The sequence below is a fragment of the Ustilago hordei genome, assembly GCF_900519145.1.
Source record: "Ustilago hordei strain Uho2 genome assembly, contig: UHO2_contig_20, whole genome shotgun sequence".
NCBI classification, from domain to species: Eukaryota; Fungi; Basidiomycota; class Ustilaginomycetes; order Ustilaginales; family Ustilaginaceae; genus Ustilago; species Ustilago hordei.
This window is the reverse complement of record NW_024545282.1, coordinates 122396-146382: the sequence shown is the minus strand read 5'-3', so window position 1 is coordinate 146382 and position 23987 is coordinate 122396. Positions and strand designations below refer to the sequence as shown.

At 53.4% G+C, this 23987-nt stretch overlaps 4 protein-coding genes across 4 annotated transcripts; 2 read left to right on the top strand and 2 right to left on the bottom strand.

Moving 5' to 3' along the window:
• Positions 1 to 703: 703 nt before the first annotated feature.
• UHO2_06643 (uncharacterized protein) lies at positions 704 to 4606 on the bottom strand (the record flags this gene model as incomplete). Its single annotated transcript, XM_041558812.1, has 1 exon — positions 704 to 4606. The coding sequence occupies one exon, from the start codon at positions 4604 to 4606 to the stop codon at positions 704 to 706; it is 3903 nt and encodes a 1300-aa protein (XP_041414746.1).
• A 1692-nt stretch (positions 4607 to 6298) lies between these two features.
• UHO2_06642 (uncharacterized protein) lies at positions 6299 to 7363 on the bottom strand (the record flags this gene model as incomplete). Its single annotated transcript, XM_041558811.1, has 1 exon — positions 6299 to 7363. One exon carries the CDS (start codon positions 7361 to 7363, stop codon positions 6299 to 6301), a length of 1065 nt encoding a protein of 354 aa, XP_041414745.1.
• Positions 7364 to 11056: 3693 nt separating this feature from the next.
• UHO2_06641 (uncharacterized protein) lies at positions 11057 to 17359 on the top strand (the record flags this gene model as incomplete). The annotated part of the gene is made up of 1 exon (XM_041558810.1): positions 11057 to 17359. One exon carries the CDS (start codon positions 11057 to 11059, stop codon positions 17357 to 17359), a length of 6303 nt encoding a protein of 2100 aa, XP_041414744.1.
• A 936-nt stretch (positions 17360 to 18295) lies between these two features.
• UHO2_06640 (uncharacterized protein) lies at positions 18296 to 23914 on the top strand (the record flags this gene model as incomplete). Its single annotated transcript, XM_041558809.1, has 1 exon — positions 18296 to 23914. One exon carries the CDS (start codon positions 18296 to 18298, stop codon positions 23912 to 23914), a length of 5619 nt encoding a protein of 1872 aa, XP_041414743.1.
• Positions 23915 to 23987: the final 73 nt, after the last annotated feature.

Sequence of the window (23987 nt, the reverse complement as noted above, 5' to 3'; positions counted from 1 at the left end):
AGAAGAAAAAAAAACGAGTGTGTACACCAATCACAAAGTGTTGATGGTGGTGAGTGGAAGAGAAAGAGGAGGGGAAGACGAAACGACGTCTGTTGATATCAATCCTTGTTCTCATTGCTCTTCCTTTCCTTTACTGAGTGAAACATCCACCGTGTGACAGCTTTCATCTGTGTGACAGCTTTCATCTGAAGCCAGCGCACGTTCGTGTGACCAGTCACAGTGTGAGACCCAATCGGAGTCGAGATGAACACCTCTGGCGAAAGCCGCCTGAGAAGCAAAGTGGGCCATACGTTCTTCATCATTCAAGCCAGTGGTGGTGGTGGTGGTTGCTGATTTCTCGCATTCTTCGCCACCAAATGAAGTCTCACCTTCATGTTACTCATCCGCTCGGGTTCGCACAGCCCAACAAAGAGCGAAAAGGAGAAAGGGCGCTGATCCACCGATTGTTGCCAAGCGCAACATCATCAAGGTGACAACTTGAGCTAGGTCGCAATGATCGAACCTAGACACTCGCATGTAAGGCATGATACGCCCCACCCAGCAAGTAACAGCTCGCTATTGTAATGAGGTACCTTCACAATCATCGGCTCTCACCGGGCCTAAGGCAACAGTCTTACCCGTACACATCATCACACGCCATTCAAAGTCATCTCCTTTGTGATCAGCTTCTTCATTTCTTCCACTCCCATCATACATGCTTGGTTTACTCCGTATACAGCCCTAGGCTCTGCAGGTATCGATACATATCAGCCACCAAATACAAACTTCCCGCTACCACAATCGGGCCCCTTTCCTTCTTGTCTTCCCTACCCTTCCCACTTCCCCCTGTCCTCCCACCTGCACCAGCCCACTCTATCGCCTCTTTGATGGACTCAAAAGTCCTCAACTCCCCAACATCCACCTCTCGACTAACCTTCTTCAACGTCGCCAACGCATCTCTCGCCTCAACACTTCTCACCCAAGGCATCCCTTCCGGAGGACTGAACACCGTCAATCCTACATTCTGCCTTTCAACCAAATCCGGCGGGTTCTCCAACATTGCTCTTACCATCGATTCGTAATCTTTGCCCTCGGAGAAGGCGAATATGTACGTCACTTCAAACTGGCTTCCCCTCCCAAGCGAGAGAGAGCGAGAGGAAAGACAGTTATCAATGTACTCCCTAAGTGCGATGGCAGAAGACTCGTTGTGCGCTCCATCTATCAACACTTCCCGTCCGCCAACGGTGAACCAGCTGCATCTCCCAGCCCACTTTACAGCGTTAAGAGATTCCCGAACACGCAGGTTTGCTTCTGGATCATCGCGAAGACCCCACATGATACGCGTTCGGAGATCTTCCCATCGATCCTCCGCCCATTCGTCCCGCGCGATGGAAGAGAGGGTCTGAACTGTCATACATACACCCGTCAAGTTCGCTCTGGTCCGTTCAATAGATACCGGAACGCTGAACATCACTGGATCATGCGGATGAGCCACGAACGTCGATGGAGGATTCAATCCAGAAGTCGATAAAAACAGCGTGGGCGCCAGCTTTGGTGTAAAGTCTACCGAACTTCCCCACTTGGCCTGCTTGGTTGGTGGGAGGGAAAGCAGCTTCCACGGGATATAAGTCTTAACGAGTCGGGCGTTGCGTGACATACACACGTTTCGAATAGAATCGAGGATGCCAGCTGCTCTAGCACCTATTTGCTTCGTCTCGTTCTCCAGTGGGCCCAAAGCGAGTTGGTCGATGGGTGAAGGATCATGCAATCTTTGATCTGCGATAATGCATAATCCTCCATCTTTTACAATTCCTGCTTTCTCTCTTGCGATACCTTCAAGTTTACTCCCGAGGAAAGCTTCGTGATCGCGATCAATAGGACAAATTACACTAGCCAACACCTGACTCTCTTCGAATACATTTGTCGCATCCAACCTCCCACCTAGTCCTACCTCGATCAGAAGCACTTCTGGCCTTTCAGCTTCGGGTAGCAATGAAAATGCCTGGAAAGTCTGCGCGGTGAGCAGCTCAAAGGGGGAGCTTTTGAGTGGTTGACCATTGTCCTCAGTAGTCGCGGGGATATCTAATCCTTGATCGGCGAATAGCACGTCAGACTGAGCCTGTCGCCAAATGCTTTTGTCGATGATGCGACCATCCACCTTGCAGCAGTCCCTCCGCTCGATGAGGTGAGGTGAGACGAAAGTACCAGTGCGAATATCGAGTGCGTTCCGGAGAAGGGAATCGAGGTAAGCGATGGTAGATCCTTTACCGTTTGTACCTGCGACGTGAATGACGGGGAAGGATCGGTGAGGGTTTTTGAGACGTGAGAGGAGAAGGGTGATTCGTTCGAGACCTAGTTCGATTCGTTGTCCTGTCAAACCGTTGCTGTCTGAAGGAAGGGCTGCGCGTGGAGCTGGAGCTGCGAGACGAGATCCAGAAGCGGCACCTGCATCAACATTCCTACCCGCCGCTACCGGGGCAGAGTCTTGGGAAGAAGACAGATTGAGCTCGCCCAATCCAGCAGTAGCCACAGAGATAGCAGGAGCAGCAACCGGAGCAGCCCCCTTCCCTTTCCCGCCATTCCCCTTATCCTCTCCACCACTATACAACCTCTGTATACCCGGAGGCAACGGCTTATCCAGATTCCCACTCTTCTGTCTCCTTCTAACTTCTTCCCACATCTCCCACTTCTGTTCCTCAGCCCTTTTCTTCGCTTCACTCTCTTTCCTCTCCCTCTCCTTCTCTTTTCTTTCCCTCAAAGCCCTTATCTCCTCCGCCCTCAACTTTTCCGCTTCAGCCTGCTTCTCCCTCTCCACCTGCAAGGCCTTTTGCACCTCTAGATACCGCCTCTCTGCTCGAGTGAGGTTGTGATTCTCAGCATCAAGAACAGGCTTGATGGCAGAATCCATCTCTTCCAACGGCACAGCTGTAGCCTGAGGCTGTTTCGAGGAGCCAAAGCCGTAAGTACGTGATAGTTCTTGAGCGGGGGAACTAGGTCCGCTATCCGTATTTCTACTCGCTGAAGTTGCGGTGCTGTATTTTCGCAGGAAGGAGAGACGAGGAGGTTTGGTCTCAGTAGCAGCACTGACTGCGACCATCGTCCCATCCGCCTCCGCGGGGTGGGGCATAGGCGGAAGATCTCGTTCTCTCCTCCTCTGGCTGTCTTCGAACTGCGGGAACGGCGCCAAATTCTGAATCGGCGGCAAGAGCGGTGTAGCAGGCAAGTCGCTCTTACTGATCCGTCCTCCCGATACTTGGCTCTCTTTCCCTGGCCTCACTACCTCACCCGATCCCTGCCTAGCAAGAGCAGCCCGCTTCTCCGCCGCATCAGCAGCAGCCGCACCCGGATTAGAGGGTCTCCTTCTGGCCTCACTACTATCCAGTAGGTTGCTGTCGGAGGAAAACTCTTGACTAGCCTGTCTACTAGGTTTAGGTTTGGATTTCCACACACCAGCAGAAGTGAAGTTGACAAATCCGCTAGCATTTCCATATTGCAGTTCGGCGGGACCGGAAGCACCCATTGGAGCATTAACACTCGATGGGTTTCGTCCGACTTGACCTTGAACTCCTGGACCGATAACTAGTGCTGTTGGTGGCAGTCCTGCGAATTGACCCCCTGACTTTGCGTTCGGGTTTGGAGAGGAGGATGATCCGAGCGCACCGCCCACAGTAGGACGAGGATTAGCCTGTACAGTGACAACGGAGCTACTATTCCTACTCGTTGCCGGAAGCAGTGTAGCAGCAGCGGAATGCAAGCTAGGTGAAAGTGGTGGTGAAATAACATGTTGCTGATCGACGGTGGGACTAGCACTGGGCTTAGTAATCGCTGTAGCTGTCGCAGTCGCCGAAGCTCTCCTCTTCGCCTTGGGAGCATCCTTCTTGCCCGCTGCCGACGAACTTTGCAAATTCTTCAAGCCTTGGCTTAGCGCTCCAGCTGCGTTACCTGCATAGCCAGTATTACTCGGCGTATTGCGCCTCATGTGACCCGACCCAACATTGTTCGCCGTGAGGACCCTAAAAGTGGACCTATAATCCTGATAGCGATGTTGATGATAATTGGCATTTGGCTGAGCTCCCACGGAGCTGGAAAAGGAGCTTGGTTCGGAAGGCTGTATGATCTCATAGGGTGGTGGTTGACTCAATGTGCCGGCCCTGGTCAGCGAACCTGCTGGAGCAGAATAGCTATGCGCTTCTCCGAGCTCTGGCAGCTCCAACTCTTCTATTGCATGCGCCTGCTTGAGTCGGACAAGAATCATATCTCCTTGTTCGATTAAGCTGCATTCGTGATGGTCTTGTAGTTGGAAACCTTTTATTTGTTGCTGTTGGGTTGGAGGGTTGTGTTGTTCGGATTGAAGGTCGTCATGCTGGATGAGTTCGAGGGTGAGCATTTGCATCTTCCATCCGTTTATGGCTTTTTCTTTGACTTGTTCGGAGAATGTGAGTGGTTTGGTGGAGGAGGAGGCGTTGGTTTGACCGGTTAGGATGCGGAGGATGGAGAGTTTGAAGGAGGAGATTTCGATGGATGGGTCGGGGAGGCGATGGGGGATGGCGAAGGAGGGAAGTGGTGGGTGGGTCTTGAGGGTGATGAGCGGTGCTGGACCACCGCCTGGTAATGCTGCGGATGGCATAGTGGGAGAGGCTGAACCCACAGTCGGATGGGAAGCCGATGCGGTGTGATGAAGTCGAATCTGTCGGAAGCTTGCCGAACGTTTGACTAAGATTGTTCGGATGTGAGCCGATGATGGAGAGCCGACGATGGAGAGCCGATGAGATGAAATGCAACGAAAACAAGATGCGCAATGGTGCTGAGCATGTGCTTTTGTTCCGATAGTCTTTCTTGGCGTGGGTGATGGCTTGTGATGTTGTGTTCAAGGCGGTTAGCCGAGTCGGGTGTTCCGGTTCCACTTGTATGCAAAGATCGGATTAGATCCGCGTCTACGCTTCGGTGCCGCTTACGAAAGAAGAGGAAGAGTTGCGAAAGTGAAGTTGCAACGAAGCACGCAATGCGAGCGTTGGTGTCAGAGGGGCATCGAATCTCGGTCTGAGCAAGTCAAGATGGGCAGAAGGGACAAGATGGTGGACTGGTGCCTTGAAATCGCTTACAGCGTAAGAACAGCTTTAGGGCTTTTGGATATGCACCCTCCGGCGAGATGACGGATTGGCCGATGAAATCCTTTTTTTCCTCCTTCTTGCCTTATTCCAGCCTTTTGAGAGAGCCTTTTGAGAGAGGAGGATCGTTGCGACCTCAGAAGCCAAGAAAATCGAGCCAACCAAAAGTCGGAGTGGAGGAATCGAGTTTGACTGGCACTGCTGCCTTGTTTTGTTTTTTTTTTTTGTTTTTTTTTTTTTTTGTTTTTTTTTTTTTGTGCTCGGCCATCCACAGTGACAAACAGACGTAACTTTGCAAGACTGCCTGTCCTCCTGGAAGGGTCTGAATGATTGGAAATATTGGATGTCTTCGTCAAGAACACACTGTCGGCAAGAAAGGCGGAGGAGTGTAGTCGTGTGAGAGCGATTGATAAGAGCCTTGACTCGGTTCAAGTCTTTCTCCTGATCACTTCATAGAAGCCGATGAGCTAGTCAGAATGGCAGCAGCTACCATGGCTCTCGAACTCTTGTGTCCGAGGCATAGTTAGTGCAAGTTGACAGTGAATGAGCCAACTCATTCGACTCAATGATGAAGACGGGAAAATCTTCCTTCATCTCGATGACAATCGGCAGGCACACAGTCTGAAGCAAAGTTGGGGGGGGGGGGGAGGGAAAAAAGAAATGAATTCGAAGAGGTAAAAGAACAAAGACCGAATAGCCGACGATCAATGCTAAGAAAGTATCTGTTAATCTCTGGCAGAAGATTACACAAGAACTACCAACAGAAACAAGTTTGATCTCGAACAGTCAACTAAAAGGAAAAGCCGGTTTCCTCTCTAGCACCTTTGCATCTCCTTTTCGAGAGAGAGAGAGAGAAGAGTGAGGTACGAGGACTGACCGAACCGGCGATCATCTACGCGCCACCCCACCTTAGAACAGACATGAAACAAAAATAGAGACAAGGGACAATACACGGGAAACAGAAACTGGAAACGAAACGATGCCGGGTCATGTAGTGGTTGATGAAGAGTGAAGAAGAAAGGAGGATCGAGTGGAGTGCCGGCACCCAACTACGAGGTTTCAAGTGGAGAGAGCAATGATGAAGGAGAAGAGCGATGAGGAACGATTGATCGATGATATATGACCCGTGACAAGGATTCGATGTTGTACTTTAGAGCGGGAAATCAGGTTGGTGACAACGGGAGATAGAGATAGAGATAGCAAAGAGCATCTTATTCCTCATCTTCGGCCTCGTTTTCGTCATCCAGCTCGTCTTCATCAGAGATGGCTCCATTCTGGGCCTCGTATTCGGCGATAGCCTTGTCGCGTGCTTGGCAGTACTCGTCGCACTCGACAATGTTGGTAGGCTCCTCAAAGACATCCTCGTCATCGACAATGACGTTGCCCTCCTCGTCCTTGTGGGTGACAGCGCGGCGAGCAAGGTGCAAAGTGGGCAAGGCACGGTTGGAGTGAGTGGATCGCTTGACAGGCCTGTGCGAGTAGAGGTACCAATAGGCAATGTCACGAAGAGAACCGTTGGCGTTGAGGAAAGCGTTCTTGTGGTTGGCGTACGAGTCAGGAGGGTTGTCGATCTCGAAGCATCCAAGCCAAGCAGCACGCTCAACGTACTTGACCGAAGTCATCCATGCGGTAGCATCCATGTGAAACTTCTTGATAGCGTTCATGTTGGAACCGGAAGCGGCCGTGATACCGTACTCGGTGACCCAGATGGGCTTGTTAAAGCGCTTGTGGATGGTCTTGATCCATTTCTTTAACTTTGCCATGTCGCGGGTGGTGCCGTACCAGTGGATAGCGATGAAGTCGATCGTGCATCCGAGCTTGTTGCACTCGTTCATGAATTCCTGAAGCCATTCGGTCTTGTAGACCATCTGCGGGGAGCTGATCTTGACACCCTTGCGAGCGTAAGGTTGAAGCTCCTTCATGTGAAGCTTGGCGGCGTACTTGGGGTCGAGATTGGACTGACCGGCGATTTCGGGCTCGTTGAAGCTGAGGATGTGCTTGGGGAGGTTGCCCTTCATCTCCTGCTTACGCTGGTTCCATTGCGAGTAGTACTTGGGACCCCAGAAGCAAGGAACCCAGTGGAGCTTACCCTCGAATTTGGGGTTGGGACCATCCTGCCAGTGCCAATACCACTTGACAAGACCTTTTGCGATACGAGGGCCGTAGTTGTCGTTGACACCCCAGGCGAGACCACGCGAAAGCTTGGCCTCGGTAGAGGAGACGGCGCAGAGGAGGGCGGCAAAGGCGGCGACCAAGAGCTGTAGTGAGAAGCGCATGGTGAATGTCTATGTATATGGGAGAGTGAGGTGTTTGGGGTGGATGAAATGCAGATCACGTTGGAATGCGATTGGATGGAAACACGATGCGGATGGGCGAGTTGCTAGGATGAGATGATGATGCTGTCGTAGCTGGTCTAATGCTGCTGCTGCTGTTAGTGATTGAAGTGGAATAGGTCCAAGTCGAGATGGAGCTGGGACTGTGTCCTTGTTGTTGGAAAAGAGAAGGTGATGATGGGATCGTCGTGAGCTCTCAAAGCCACGTCCGATAGGGGGAATGGGATGGGATGGGATGGGTTGGTGAAAAGAAGAGAGAGGAGAAAGATGATGTGGAGAGGAGGGAGGATTGGGGAAGAGAATGGAGAGGAGAGATGGATAGAGAAGGTGAATGATAACATTTGAGAGGATCGATGAGCGGGACCAAACCAACAGGCGGAAGGGATCGACAAGGCAGGAAAAGAGAAGCAGAGAGAGGGAGTAGCGCAGGAACAAAGAGACAGACAAAGGGCAGAGCAGTGCAGTCAAGCCCAAGCTCAAAGAGGAACGCTCCTTTTCTCTATCATTCACACAACCAACACTGACTGGTGTAGAGCCATACAAAGGCACAAGAGCAGTTGTTGCTGCTCGGTCAGAGATGCCGTTTCGTCGGTGTTGAATGACGGAGCAGCAATCTTCCAGGCAGAAGGAGGCAGAAAGAGGCAGAAGCGAAGAGTGATTTGCGATGATCGACAAAACTCGGCTTGGCATCTCTCTCTCTCTCTCTCTCTCTCTCTCTGCGCGGTGAGTGTTCTCGGTGAGTGTTCTCGGCGTGTGTTCTCAGCGTGTGTGAGTTTGGCGAGGAATTGCAACATTGCAACCGAGGCGCATCTCATGCATCGACAGGCACTAAAGCAGTCGGCGCGCTACAGTAGTGCATCTGGCGAATGGAACACCAACCAAGAAGACCAAGACCATGCTTGCTGCAGTCACAGTTTCGGCTCTTCCGCCGTCACATCAGAGAGCGCCACGGTTAGTTTGAGTTATTTTTCTATTCCTCTTTGAATGGAATTTCCACAGAGACTTAATTCAGCATGTCGTTGGTTATGTGCAGATCGTGCAGAGGACAGAAAGGAACACACAAAAGGAACACACAAAGGACGCAGAGGCGAGGCAGTTGCCTACCGAAGCGAGGCACTGTAATAATAGTAACACACTGCAGCCAACACTCAGACACACACAAAATGCAAACCCTTTCTTACAACACTGAGACATTTCGCCCCTCAGCTCAACGATAGTTGGTTGATGGATAGGCGAGAGACTAGAAGGAAGCAACGTTCATACTCGCAGCACATCTATTGTGTGCGAGACCGGCAGCAGTCATGGATGGATGGACCAAGTGTGCCTGGAGTCAATCTTTGAAAGTAGATACGTTTCAAACGTTTGGGATTGAGTCCCCGCCTTAGCGCATGCTGTGAAAGCGACGACCGCGATTTCAAGCCTGCCCGTTTCAAGCAGCAACAACAACAACAACAACAACAACAACAACAACAATGATGATGATGATGACTTGCAATGTACCAGTCGTGTCCCTTTTTTTCGAAAGAGATGGAGCTCAGATTGCCAAATTGGTGTTTAGCGCCTTTTTCCTCGACATCCTTTCGGCATGCTCTGCCGACGGTTCACTCTTCCACTTTGAACGCCCTCTCAGGCAACTAGGCCTGACCACATTCAAAGAGCGAATCGGAATAAGGAGCACAGCTGACTTGAATCTGAACGAAACAGATTCGAGCTTGTCATCTTTTTCGGCTTGTCCGTCATCTTTTCGGCTTGTCCGACACCCGGCGGATCTAACTCTAAGCTCGATCATGGCTGTATCTCACACGATAGGCTTTGCTGCTATAGAAAGCTCTAGCATGTGTGATGTGAGAGAATCAACGGGCAAGAAGGTCGGCAAAGGCTGATACATGCTCCCTCTCTGCAAGCTCGTCTGCAAGAACCTTTCCTTTCAGCTCCCCGCATAGGGGTGTATCACAGTAGATGAAAGAGCGAAAAAGATGATCATGGTGTTGTTTGGCGTCGACACAGTGTTGTGGATGTCGTTAGTGCTGTTGGTCATCGGCCTAAGCGGTCAACAAGAAGCTTGGCTCTGGTTCGTCTTGCTATCTTGGCAAGAATGGATACTGTATTGCCAAGCCATCCTTTCTTTGCCATGACGAGGGGTTCCAACGTTGCATCGTGAGGCAGCACAGACCTCTGTCCTTGGCGCAATATCAGCCAGACACCGCTCTTGCCTTCGACATTCATGACAACGCTTTGCGCGGGGGTACAACCGCTCCCATGCTTCTTTCCTTTGTCATGTTGAGACTTCTCGCTTGCACCGCCTACAGGAGAAAGGTTCGGTCGCAGTCCATCAAGCATCGGTAAAGCACAGCTGCTTGTCTCGCTTCTCGGCGGAAGGCTCTTTACTCCTTAGCTGTAAAGTCGACGTGCTGCCCTTTGTCGCAATCAGATCGGCTCCGACAATCGAGTCTATGGGCACACTTCGGATACACAGTCATCCAAACAGATCCAACCCCCATCGATCTGTGTATAGAGTTTAGCATGCCTGACGATTGCTCGTGCTCGCTTTGAGGACAAGTTCAGTAACCTGAGCAAATCGAGCAAACCTCTCGTATTTGCAGCAAGGACCTGTTGATCTTGCCACTTGGCGCCCTCTCCAAATGGCTTGCAACGCTGGCACGCCCAATCGGACTTTCTATCGCATGATGAAACATCGAGCTCGAGCATCCTCCCCGCTCTCTGCAAGCCATCAACAAGAGGCCGTTCTACGATACAGATCCTCACTTTCAGCCGATCCAAACACCGAGAATGACAGACAGAGAGACAGAAGGGGTTCGAGATTGCTGACCAAAGGCCTGGCCAACAAGCAAGCCCGCGCGATGCAATGTTGCTTCTCTACACCGCCACTCTTCGACGAGGGCGCTAGGCAGACTCGTCACAAATCGCTCTGCTGATCTCGGACATGTTGCTGCAATCGGGAGACATCGGTGCAAGATTTTCCAATTCGCCACTGAAACGCAGCACACGACCTACTTGAATCGAAAAGCGACAGACACGAGTCGGCCAATTTTATACACCAGTTGCAAGTCGAGTTCTCAAATTGCTCTTCAAAAAAATGGCCAAAATAATCGTTCGAAATTGCAGCGTCTCTCGCTGTAAAGAAAAGGTTGAAGCACGTGGCTTGGAATCGGGAAGAGCAGCCTCGAGGGCCCGATCTCTGAAGATAAGCGATCTCGCAAACCACTCGAATTCAAGCTTGCAACCCCTCAACCGCCCCTCGGGCTTGCGACTGGAGACAGACACGCATATTCGACTCGGCCTGCAGCCTACGGGCAACATCAATGTTACAATAAAGCTGCTCAGCATCATCCTGGCGCCCCAAAGCAAACGCAGACGACACCGCCAGCATCGTCCATCAACCATCGCACCATACATCGTCGAAAGAAGCTCGCACCAGCTTCGCGGACAAACCAAGGAACGTCAAGCAACCAACCGATGCAAAAACCTTAACTTCACCCCAAGAGCGAACGCCTTCAGCAGCTGCTTGAGAGTCTCGTAGCCTCGCTAGATCTCGACCATTAATTGCGTCCACGACCCTATCCAATGTGCAAGTCAATCTGAGCTAGCAGTACAACCACCACCACCACAACCACCATGTCGAACCAAGCCTCCACCTCGACAGCCCATGGTGGAGGTGCTGGTCACAGCAATATGGCTCATACACCGGGCGCGTTTGCCCCTCATGCTCGCCATGCTAGCCTCGCCAACAGCCCATCAGGTCATCGTCGTATCGGCGGCCTAGGTCCAGCTCAGCATGCCTCACCTTCGAGCAGCCCAGCCTTTCCGCGTCCATTCGCCAATGTCGCTTCTTTCCCGGGAACAGTATCAGCACCTCGATCTGCTGCTCCTCCTAACAGCCTCTCTGCGCAACATAGATCCATACAGCACCTTCCCTCGCTCACAACTCTCACTCCTACCTCGTTGGCCAAGGTACCTTTTCCGGCCGACACCCACGTATACTGGCTGCATCTATCAAGGCGCAACCCTCAACCAGCTTCTGTCTCAGATCACCAGGCCGGACAGCAAGATGCTATCATGACAGCCGCTACCTCGTCTGCACGCTCCCTCGAAGAGCTCAAGTCAGCATGGGACCTCGGCATTGCACAAGTACTCGCAGCCGCTCGCAAGGCAAGGGCTCGCTCGCAAGCTGCTGACACCTCGAGTCAACCTGAGAATGCAGGTTTCAAGCGTCTATTGGGCGGCGGACCTCTCGTCTACACATCCTCAGCAAACCCATCATCTAACGATACTGCCGCACATCGCCTCGATGCACCATCACGCTGTGCAATTGCAGATCTGTGGCTCTTCCTTGCCATCACCAAAGATACCGAAGCCCCGAGTAAGGCGACCAACGCGATCGCAGATGCTACCAGCTCCACAAGGGCACAATCTGGTGACATTACCACACCCAAGGCCGAGTCTTCAGCAAAAGATGGGGTCAAGCGTGGCTCGAGTACACACCTTGTCTCGATTCTCGACCCAACCGTTGCCCGTCACTTGTCGTCTGACGTTGCCAAAGCCATGGCTCGTCTTGCTCTACTTGCGGACACTAGCACTGGCTCCTACCCCCTCGCAAGCGCCACGTCGACGCCTGTCGACCGCAAAGGCAAAGAGCCTTCCCTCACTTCGGAGCAGAGGGCAGCGCACAAGCGTTTCATGACCTCACTCAAAGCAAGAGCGATCGACTCAATCGTGAACCAATCTGCAGCCCTTCCAGTTAAGCCCCAAGAGCCGGGCATGACAGAAATGGTCGGTACACAACCCCAAATCAAGCGCAGGAGGCTGCGACTGGGCGACAGGATCGTCTTCCTGCCCCTCTGTCGGGATGACTTGATCAAGTCCACGACTGCCGATGCTTCATTCTTCTCGACGCCTGGTAACGCATCAACAACAGCAGATGGCACAGATCAGCACAGTTTCACCACTGATGTTGACCTGTCGCTCTGTAGCAACACACTTCTCGTTCGTGCCATATCCCGCAGACTTGCTGCAACTCCTCTTGCCAGCACTCGACACGCGCAAGGTAGCAAATCCGACCGACCAGGCCCCACACGTGCTAGATTGCTCCTAGCGCCACTTGGCTGCCATGCAGAGATTTTAGGCGTCATTGCTATGACTCGTTTTGCTGACGAGCAGCTTGCAGATCTGCGCTCCATGTTTGCGTCTGTGGACGATGACCTAGCATCCCACCGGCCCGGCGACACCGATTCCTTAGCATCCGGCCTTGCCGTCTGCACATTTCCCCCAACACAGCCCCAAAGACTCATTCCACAGACTCACTTGCAGCCGAACGAGCAGCCACGCGAGCCGTTCACGCCCAACGGACCGGTCGACATGAACATGGATCTCGACGCACTGCCTACGGTGGAGCACCACGAACAGCAAGGATTGCAGCAACAGCAACAACAACAGCGTAGCAGCCAGGAACAGAGCCAGGAGGCGAGGCAGTTCTTATGGCCAGTCAGCTGGTGCCTCGTACTTCAAGACAAGCCGCGGAATGCCGGTCTTGCTTCCGCACTCGGCTCGTCTGCGAACGATGACCTCCAGAAAATACATAGCCAGCCCATGACACCACTCAAAGAGTTGGTCTCCTTCACGCTCAAGGTGCTCAACGATGCCAACGAGACTACCTTCGCACACAACACTGCGCCCTACACACCGGGCGAGCCCGACGACGCATCGCTGGCACGGAATCGTATGGATCCCTTGTCCTCCATACGTCCTGACATTACATCAGCCAGTATTGCGTTCCCCGACTTTGACTTTGCCATGCCTGCCGCAGGTTCTGTGACTCCATCGCAGTCTCTTACCGCCGCTGGACAGTCTATACCAAGTACCTCTCCGGCCAAACGCGAAGCAACGAGCACTGAGCCTGGACCGGGTGCTGCAAACGCCGCCGAGGCTTTTGGTGACGATCTCAATTGGATGCAGTTCCTGCCCCAGACCAGCGAAGGGCCTGCGTCTGCATCCACACCTGCCCTCACATCAAGCCCTGCCATGCAAGCCGACCCAGTTGATCAGTTCACAGCGCCGAAAGGCCAAGGCGCATCACACAATTCCCTTGTGTCCAGCAGCGACGAGACCAAGAGCCAACAGCCGAATACATCAGACTCAGCTTGGGCCTTCTCGATGAGCTCTGCATCAGCTCCTTCGGACGCTGGAGCTGTTGCCGCGAACGCTTCAACTTCAAATCAGCCTGTAGCTCCATCCTCGCTGCTGCAACCTCACGGTCAAATGCACTCTCAAGCATCGACACCATTCCAAGGCGCTCAGGACACAACGCCTCTGAGTTTCGCACAGCATGGTCCCACCAAGCGAAAAGCAGGCGAGACTGATATCTTCGGCAATCTCGGGCTGCTGACAGAAGACGACTTTTCCTTCTTCGACGAGTCTGCGTTTGATCTTGAGCCGGAGCGTGCCTCAGCATCACTGCAACCCACTGTGCCGCATCGCCCCACTTCTGCGCTGTCTCACCATTCGAGCTTTGGTGCGGACCTGGGGCTGAATCCTCCCGCGGGCTCGATGAACGTCATGTCTGGTGCTGCCTTGCAGCCTGGAGCAACAATCAGCGCTGCTACGGCTCCTGGTACTGTCAGTGGACTCGACGACGTGACGATGGATGACATCGGGCCGAACAGCCTTGATGCGCTGTTCAGTGCAATCCCGGGCTTGCAAGATGTTATGGCCACGTCGGCGGAGCCTTCGCAAGCTCTGCACGCTGCTCCCTCGTCCATGGCTACGTCAGATTCCACGGCACAGGCGGCGCAGTCGCACCTGAATCACCCCGGAGGATCAGACACAAACCTGGCGGCCGTCAGCTCAGCACAGTCTTTCCATCCTGCCATGACCTCTTTCACTCCGCGCGATGCCTCGAGTACCACATCGTTCGGCGATCCAGCGTCACTGCCTGGCTTCACGCCGAGCTCGCTCACCGAGAGTTCACCCGCTTTCGGCGGCAATCCGAGTCACAAAACGCCACGGACGCCCTATTCTCCTGTCGAAGAGTATCGCGACGGTGCAACGATCGTTGGTCTGCACGATGTCAGCCGGCCGGGTGAGAAAACTCAAAGCTATCGAGAGCACAATGCTGCTGACCAGGCACCGGACGCATCGAGACAGCACCCATTTGATGCGCATCACTCCAAGGGAGAGGACCAGCTGCGTCTCGCGGATGCGAGCTCTGCCGCTGCTGCCGCTGCTAACGCCGCGATGGAAAGCGATACTACCAGTAGGAAGCGGCCGGCAATCGTGCCAAACGCTTTCCTTCCCCTTGCCCAGCCCAAGGCGAGGAAGCCGCTGCAAAGGCTCACGGCAGGTGCTCGAGCTAATCTTGGCCGCAAATACGACCTGTTGGGAAAGTTCGCGTCCAAGCCGAAGACAACCACGGCCATCACCACAGTCAACAACAGCAGCAAGAGCACAGGTCAGCGTCGTGTGTCCGCCGAAGCGAGCAGGATAGGAGGACGTACCGACAGAACTAGTGCTCCAGCTCCAGTGACGGGCCAACTTGTGTCCCAGTTTGGTCCTACGCGACCTTCCCCGTCAAAGACACCATCGCGTCGTGGACAAGCATTGCTGAAGTTGCATCGTGATCGTCACAGCAAAGCACCGCCAGGATCGGGCCTGCTTGGCAACAGACGATCGAGTTCACAGCGAGTTCTTGATGTGCCAGCGACGCCCAGATCGAGCGATGACATCGCGCAGATGCCAGGTGCAGTCAGTGATGACGACAGTGACAGCTCAACTAGTGACGATGAGAATACTGGTGACCTTCCAAGTGATGCGGAAGGAGCGGCTGGTGTGACACTGAGCTTGGAAGAGCAGATGATGATGAAGGGTCGTTCGAGTGAGGTCGTTGCCAGCTTCCTGCGCGGGGATCATGTGCTCTTTTCGAGCAAGAGAGAGGTGGCGACCAAGAAGATCGGAGCGGCTGGAGCGTTTTCAAAGCCGACGATCAGGCGATCGTTGTTATCGAGGACTGCTGAGTGGTTGATCGGCAATCCGCAGTTCCGAGCCATGTTTGGATCCGTGAGCAGTGGATCAGGAGGCTCGGAGGTTGCTGTGGGCGACAAGATTGAGGTACTTGAGGCTATGGCTTCTGCTCTCAGCCTTTCCTCTCATCCAACCACCGGAATCAGCGAGCCTTCGAATGCCATCAAAGATGACGGCACAGATGTTGCACTGCCTACTCTCGGAAGCCTGGTCAAACGCTCTTCCTCCACTGCAGGTGACGACCACAACATCGCACAAGTGCTAGAGCCAGCAAAGATCGCTGTTGGCTGTCAAGGATCTGTGATCGAAGCGTTGCCGTCGGCACTCATGCTGTGGGACAAGTCGAAATTATCTGCTGTTAGCGGACAGAAGCACATTGTCGCGAAAGTGCTTCTCACACACGCTTCCCCTGCATGGCATGACGAGATCGTCTCCTGGCTCGACCGTCTTCGCAATGCATTCCAGGCTCACGGGCTCGGAACGCACTCCGGAGGAGCATCATCCATCCTCGCCGTTGCAGACCCAACCGAGCCTTTGGCCCTATCAAGCTACCTCGACCGACTGTGGAAAGACGGCGAAGCATGGCTCGACACCTTGCGCTCCATCGCTAGTCGCATATCCGCGGATCTGCTCAATGGGAAACATGTGGTAGTGTATACCTTGCAGCCGCCGAATTCTGCTGGCTGCAAGGAGAGTGGCTATCACGGTCTGCTGCGGTTGGAGGCGGATTTGAGAGCGATGTTGAGGGAGCAAGTTGGTGTTTTGGCTGAGCAGGTGTTGGTGAGGGTGGTCAGTCCGGAGATGGTGACCGAAGGAGGCAGTTTAGGGCTGGGAAAGGAGACGGGTGGAGTGAGAAGGTTGGTGTTTGGAGTATATGATCAGTTGGGGAGGATTGTAAGGAGGCAGCCAGGAAAGGTGTTGCATGGGACAGAAGGCGGGGCAGTGTCGGGGGTTGTTGATTTCCCGGTGTGGACCTTGGCTGCAGGTGAGGGGAGGACCAAGTTTGAACTTGCATCAGGAGTCGAGCCAGCGCTGACGGACAGTGAGGGTTTGATTTTGCATGTTTCTTACTGGATCTGTCAGGCTGCTCCTGTTGGTGGTGGTGGTGGTGGTGACGGGGAGGATGCTACGCAGGAGACCCTCATCATCGTTAGCGCAATGGACGAACGTGCTAGCAGCTCCACCATCGACGTCTTAACTACTCCAACTGGTGAGATCGAGAACTGCATCGAGAAGGTATGGCTATTTGCCATCGCCCAAGCTTCTCGTGCGCGGGTTCGTTGGAGACTCGCCATCTCAAGTGCAAGCAACATTACTCGCCGTGAGTTCACAGCTTGGCATCGGCTGGTCGAAGTCTATCTCAACGCAACTCAGGTGAACGATAGAGTGATGGGGAGTGTAGCCCTCCTCAGCGTACGGACGGACGAAAGCGAATCGATCCTGCTCGAGAAAAGTGACAAAGTTCGACCCAGCGCTGATTGGACCTCGGCCGCAACCACTACAACTGCGAGATCAGAGAAAGTGCTGTTGGAGGCTAGCCAATTCTCCCAATTTCTACAATTTCAGGCCGGAATGCCGATGAATTGGACAACACCCTTCGGCTCTACCCTGCAAAACACAGAAGAGGAGGAAGGGGAAGAGGTGCTACCGAAACAAAGTGCAATTCTGTTGCACAAACCCCGCAGAGCAGGAGCAGGACACGTTTTAGCTGTGGACTTGATTCAAGACTGGCTATCGCAGGAAGAGGGGAATGGCTGGGAAGGTATTGTGGAGAGTTTGCATAGACTAAGGTTGGTTAGCGAAGAAAGGCACCAATTGCCGCCACCGTGGAATGGGATACCCTGGCCACAGGGTAGTGTCGGGATGCTGTCAGCATGCCTTGATAGGGCGATGGTTGTCGACTAGAATTCGGATCTTCCCTTCCTTTTGCGTTTACTCTCATATCTTATCCTCATATCTTATCGAATGCCTAGCGAATGACAGCAGCGAAGGATGACCTTGCGTGCTGAGCTTTGCCTGTCCAGTCAACCCGAAGCGAGGAACCTAGACCGTGTTAGACCGCAAAAAACTCCAGTTGCCTTTATTTTTTTTGCGAAAGGGGAAAGATTCGGAAGCGGGCAATACCGGCGGCGGTTGTCACATGGCTCTTCGATTTCTATCCGAAACACGGCGACTTTTTGATACCGCGGACACCAAAAAAAGAAGGGAGGGAAAACAGCCCGATGCGGCCCGATACTGTATCACACAATCATGGCCCTGTACAGAAGGGAAGAGAAGGAAAATTGCGGACCCTTTTTTTGGCCTTGATCATTTCGCTGGAAGAAAGAGAGCAGGATCGGGAAGAAAAAGAGCAGGATCGGGCACCTTTTTTTTTCGCAAAATCGAAATCGAAATCCGCCCGCACAGCTGAGTCAATCTTCTTTTACTTCAGGCCGCCCTCCTCATCTTCGCTTCTCTTCATCACCTAACACTCCAGACAACAACTACAATCAACAACGGCTTTTCCCCTTTTGCAATCTTTCGGTCACCTTCACTCTCATTCATACCAGGCCGACAATTGCTGCAGGGATCGACCCCTTACTTATCACGATATCGACTAATCTAAGCACTGTCACGATCAGATAGTGGTTCTCGATATCTTTTCTGTCATTGGATAGGTTCATCGATACAAACGATATCTTTATACTCGATATCATAGTAGGCTCGAGTTGAAAACGGGCGCTGCATCTCTCACGACAACGCTTTTAGTTGATCGATAGCTCGCCCAAGATTGGCGTCAACACGACAATTCCTTCTGTCGCATCATAGACAAGGCTTAGCTCGGATCTCACCGCAACTGCTATGCCGGTGATCTCGGCTGCTAAACTCGCCTCTTACTTATGGAGGGGCACAGCACAGTCGGCGGCCAATGCCGCCCATAACTCGGCTAACACTTTTCGAGGTGCTTTCCAAGGTGCATCTTCCGGTTCTACCTCTTCCACCACTACTGGCAGCTCTGCTTCTGGTTGGGCTTCTGGCCTCAGCAGTGGCGCTTCTTCTGCTGGTGCAGGTGCCGGTGGTGCCAAGTACCATGCTGGCCGAGGCGCACACTTTTCCTATCAACACACAGGACGTGCTCTTTCGCAAGCCTCTAGCACTTCCAACAGCGATACTAACAACAAGAGCAATGACGACGATGACGAGGTTCGAAGACAAAAAGCGTACAAACTTAGGCTAGATGGTCAACAGCCGTATGAGCGTTCGATGCTTGCCCAACCTGGTCATTTGACCAACTCACATATGCAGGTGCGGTTCAGACATGCTTTCGCCAATACACAGGGGCCTTTGCTCGTCACCGCTGCTGCGACAGAAGGTGATGCGTCAATACAAGCACAACAACAGCACAAGCGACTTGCTTCTACTTCGGCCACCTCCACTCATGATGACCCTTCTGGAGCCGGCCCACAATCTTCCACCGTGATCGCCTCTGGTATTAGCCCACGCGACATTATCTACAGGAACCTCCGCACTGCTGCCAGGAGAAAAGATGCTGCTATGGTTCGCATCGGCATCGATGCTTTCAAGGCGTTGCCGAAAAACCAGAAGACGATCACTGGCTTCAATATGGTCATGAATGCTTTGCTGGCTGTTCGCAAGGAGGGCCAGTCTGTGTCAGAGATCACCGATACCTACAACGACATGATCCAAGCTGGTCTCTCGCCCAACAGCCATACATATACCGTGCTTGTCAAGGCGCTCTGTGCGCGCGACGCAGAGACTGCAGCCAAGCCTATTTCGGATGATGTCAAGGGCTCCCAAACAGATGCTTCCACAACAAAGCCTCCTCAGGACGACTTCAACCAGGCTCTCGAATTGATGGGAGCCGCACACAGAAATCGCACGTTCTTCAGCGACGAAAAGGCTTACAACGCCATTCTCTCCAGCTGTGCTCTTCGCGGCGACGTCGATCGAGCCTTGACGGTGCTCGATCTTCTTGAGAGCAACATGTTTGTTTACACTAACGCCGCTTCTTTCAAGCATCTCATCAGGACTTTCTTCACCGATCCGCAGATCAAGCCCCAAGAAACATTGCCCGAGCAGCAGGCACGCAAGCTCGCAGCATGCAAGCAAGTGTTTGATGAGTTTCTGCTTGCCAGTCAACACCCCGCGTGGAAGCACGAGGGTGACGTGCGAGTCTGGTCTTCGTTGATCGAGGCTCATTTCGCTCTCGACGATCCGAGTGGGGCAGTGAAGTTGTTCGAGAGGATGCTTGAAGGTGGTGACAACGTTCCAGCATTGCACACTTCGGTGATCTCGTCGATGATCCGCGGGTTCTTGGATGTTGGCGATACCGCTACTGCACTTCTTTGGTTCAGCAAGGTCAGTCCCATGGTGGCTGATGGTGATGATGCAGCAGCAGCAGCTTCTGCTGCCTCCAAGTCGGCTTTGCCCTTGCCGGGCTACCGCACCATGGAGCAGCTCATCGCTGTACTGGTGGCTGCAGAAGAGCAGTATCTTGAGCCTCTCGAGCACGTCTTCCAAGTCTACTTACAGCGTTGTGCTGACTCGCATGTCGATGCCGACTTTTCGACCCTGTCTCAAGTCGTCTCTGCCAACGTCGCCAATGCACAGCGTCTTCTTGATATCAGTACGGCAGAGGAAGCCAATGCACCGCTCGATCGCGCACTCAATGCCGCAGGTGCGTTCTTCGTCCAGCAAGCCGCTCGCATCCACTTCCTCGACCCTGCCGACAACGTTCAACAGACTCACAATCTCGTCACTGCCATCTTCCAACTCACCGATACCCTTCTGACTGCCAACCGCGCCGTCGATGCTGGCGCCACCTTGACATACGTTGGTCTCTTTGTCGAGAAACTCAATGTCACAGCTGAACCCTTCAAGGCCTACGGTGAACGTCTTTCACAATTTGCTACCCGATTCTTGACTACCGACTCCTCTGATACCGATCTCGCTCCCATCCGACTCTTCGCCAGCGCCGAGTTTGTTGCGCCAGTATTGCGCGCTACTGACTTGCTCGACGAGCATGTGGCTGCCAACGTTGCCAACCTGTATCGATCCGTGCACAACCAGACACCGGACGCGATCACCAGTCTGCCGTTCTCGGTTGATGCCTGGTCGTTGATCTTGGAAGCTTTCTGCTTCGAGGAGCTCAACGTTCGACCGCTCAACTTGGATGCGTTCAAGGCGGATGGATTACCGATTGTCTTGCAGGATCTTGCGAAACTGCCTGTTGCTGATGCTGACACGCCGGAAGGTACTGTTGTGCGTCCAGCTGCGGATGCTAGCAAAGTTATCCAGCTTACGGTTTCTCGCTATGGGGAGGAGGCTCTTTCGTTGCTTCCCGACTGGGTCAAGGAAAGCGCTGCAGCTGCTACCAATGCAACCACTGCCGCCGCAGCTCAGGATGCTGTGTCAGAGGTCGCCGCCGAGACAAGCAGCGATCCTGGCTCGGCATCTCAGATGAGCGCTTCGACACCTGCCACTACGCCTCCTCAGCAGTATTCGCCTCTTTACCGACAGGACTTGCCCGCACCGATTTTCTCTACTGGATCCTCTACTTTACCCGCTTACAACTTCCCTCCCGTCCAAGTGATTGACACCGACCTCGGTAAGAAGTTGTATGCACTTGCACGCCAATCAGGTCAATACGAAGCTCCTCGAGCCTACAACGAGGTCGTCGAGCAGGCCAAGGTCGGCAACTACGCTCATCCCGAAGCACTTTCGATTCTCATTAGTTGTTTCGGTCGTCTTGGCAATGTGGAACGTGTCGAGGAATTGTATGCAATGGCCCAACAGGTCTTGCACGCTCTGGCTGGTGACCCCTCTTGGCAGACGAATGCATGGTTAAGTATCGAAGATTCGATGATCCAGGCACTCAGCCATGCTGGTCGACCTGATGCTGCCACAACGCATCGTCACCGTATTATCGCTGCTGGAGGTGCACCCATGCCCAATTCGTACGCTTCTCTCATTGCTACCATTCGCGACACCACCGACGACGCATCGATTGCTCAGGAACTCTTTGACGAATCGCAACGCCTTGGTGTTCGACCCTCCACCTATCTGTTCAACGCGGTCATCTCAAAGCTTTCTCGTGCTCGCAAGACCGATCGCGCCCTGCAGCTGTTCGACGAAATGACGCTCAACCTTGGTATCAAGCCCACTACTGTCACCTACGGTGCTGTCATCAACGCTTGTTGTCGTATCGGCGATGAGCAGCGTGCAGTTCACCTGTTCGGGCAAATGGAGCGCGACTCGGGCTTCAAGCCCCGCGTTCCGCCGTACAACACTATGATGCAGTACTACATCCAGAGCGTACACGATCGCGAGAAAGCGCTTGTCTACTACAACAAGATGCTTGCTGCTGGCGTCGAGCCGAGTGCGCACACGTACAAGCTATTGCTGGATCTGTTTGGCGCTATCGAGCCTGTTCAGCCGCAAGAAATGGAAAGGGTGTTCGCAGAGATTGTTGCCAACCCATCGGTGGCGGTTCAGGGCACTCACTGGGCTTCGTTGATCAACTGCTATGGATGCATGCTCAATGATTTGGATCGCGCTATCGCCACTTTCGACTCGATTGCAACACATCCTGCGACACAGTCAAGGAAGGACACAGACACGAGGCTGAATGCGGTCTCGTTTGAGGCGCTGCTTGCAGTTTTCGTTGCTCATCACAGGACAGATCTCATTCGCTCGCATGTGGAAAAGATGAAGCATGCTGGTGTGGCCATGACTGCTTATATTGCGAACTTGCTTATTGGAGGATACTCGACCGAGGCAGGCGAGAAAGGATTGGAGGAAGCTCGTGCACTGTTCGAGAGCATGAGCGAGCCTGCTGCTGGTATTGCCGCTGTTGGCAACCATCTGCCCAGGGCTCATGGTGCTGGTGCACCTGCTCCTGCTGATGGTTCTTCGGCTCACGCGTCGTCGAACATGTCGCCTGCTGCATCCGTTGCCAGCAGCGATGTCGCAAACCCATTCGGATCGGTGCAGCGTGAACCTTCCACGTACGAAGCTATGATTCGCGCTGAGCTGAGCCACGGCCATGCCGATCGCGCTGCTGCTCTGGTCGACCGTATGGAGGCACGAGCTTTCCCACCTGCTTTGATCATTCGTGCTCGTACACTCGTCTCTGACAACATCGCTTACAACGCCGAAGTTGTCAAAGCCAACGCTCAGGCAGAGGGCGTGCATACCGCGAACAGTCGCTTCACGTTTGGCCAGATATCGCCTCGACTGAAGCACTCTGGCTTGTACAGCAACCCATTCACCACCCCTGTCAGCAACAACGCCACTGGCACCGTGTCAGTTCGTCATGCATCGACCATGTCAGGCACCCCTTTGGCTGCGGGGACGAGCAACCCAGCTCCTGGACCTCCTAAACCCAATAGCCCTTTTACCATCTTCGACCGTGCCACCAAGACGCTGCAAAAGGATCGCGCTGCTCTTCGACCTTTGGTCTCTGCTCAGAATGACATGCATGCATTCGGTGCTGACTCGACTCGCGGCGAGCCATCTCGACAGACCGACTACGTTCGACGTGCTATCGCCGAATCGCTCGCTGATCGTGTGCAGGACATCAAGCGCGATTTCCCAACGATTGTCGAGCTTGGTGCTGGACCTGGATTTCTTCGTCAGTATCTGGACCCAAAGGGATGTGGGACAAAGAAGATCATCATGTGCGACACTAGCGAGGCGCTCTTGAACCGCGATCGACATTTGGACGAGCAGTATGGATTCGAGATCGAGCGCCGCGTGCTCGATGAAGAGATGCTGCCTTTCGAAGAGGCTAGTTTGGATTGCGTGGTGGTCAGTGGTGGATTGCACTGGACGAACGATTTGCCTGGTGTGTTGATTCAGATTCGACGAGCATTGAAGCCGGATGGTGTGTTCATTGCTGCCCTTTGCGGTGGTGATACGCTGTTTGAGTTGCGAACGAGTCTGCAGTTGGCCGAGCAGGAGAGAGAGGGTGGTATCTCGCCTCGTATCTCTCCTATGGCTGATACTCGGGATATGGCATCTCTCCTCTCTAGAGCTGGATTCACCATTCCTACTGTTGATGTGGATGAGGTGGCTGTTGGATACCCAAGCATGTATGAGCTCATGCATGACTTGCGGGACATGGGCGAATCGAACGCCGTCATCAACCGCCGCGGTCAATTGAGGAGGGATACGATGTTGTCTGCTGGTGCGATCTACCAAGCTTTGCACGGCAGTGAAGGGGAGGGTGAGAACGAGGTTGTACCGGCGACGTTCCAGATCATTTACATGATCGGATGGAGTCCAGCCCCGACTCAGCCCAAGCCATTGAAGAGGGGAAGTGCGAAGCAAAACTTGAAGGATGTGCTTGCAGGACAAGAGGGGGATGTGCAGCAAAAGATCGAGGAAGAGATCAAGCAGAAGGAGCAAAAACAGTGGATCAAGTCGATGGAAGAGTCTCCGTTAAACAAGAACAAGTGATATGGATATACACACCACTCAACCGTACCTGAAGACCGTCTCACCTGTATTTCTACTCTCTCCATCCAGATGA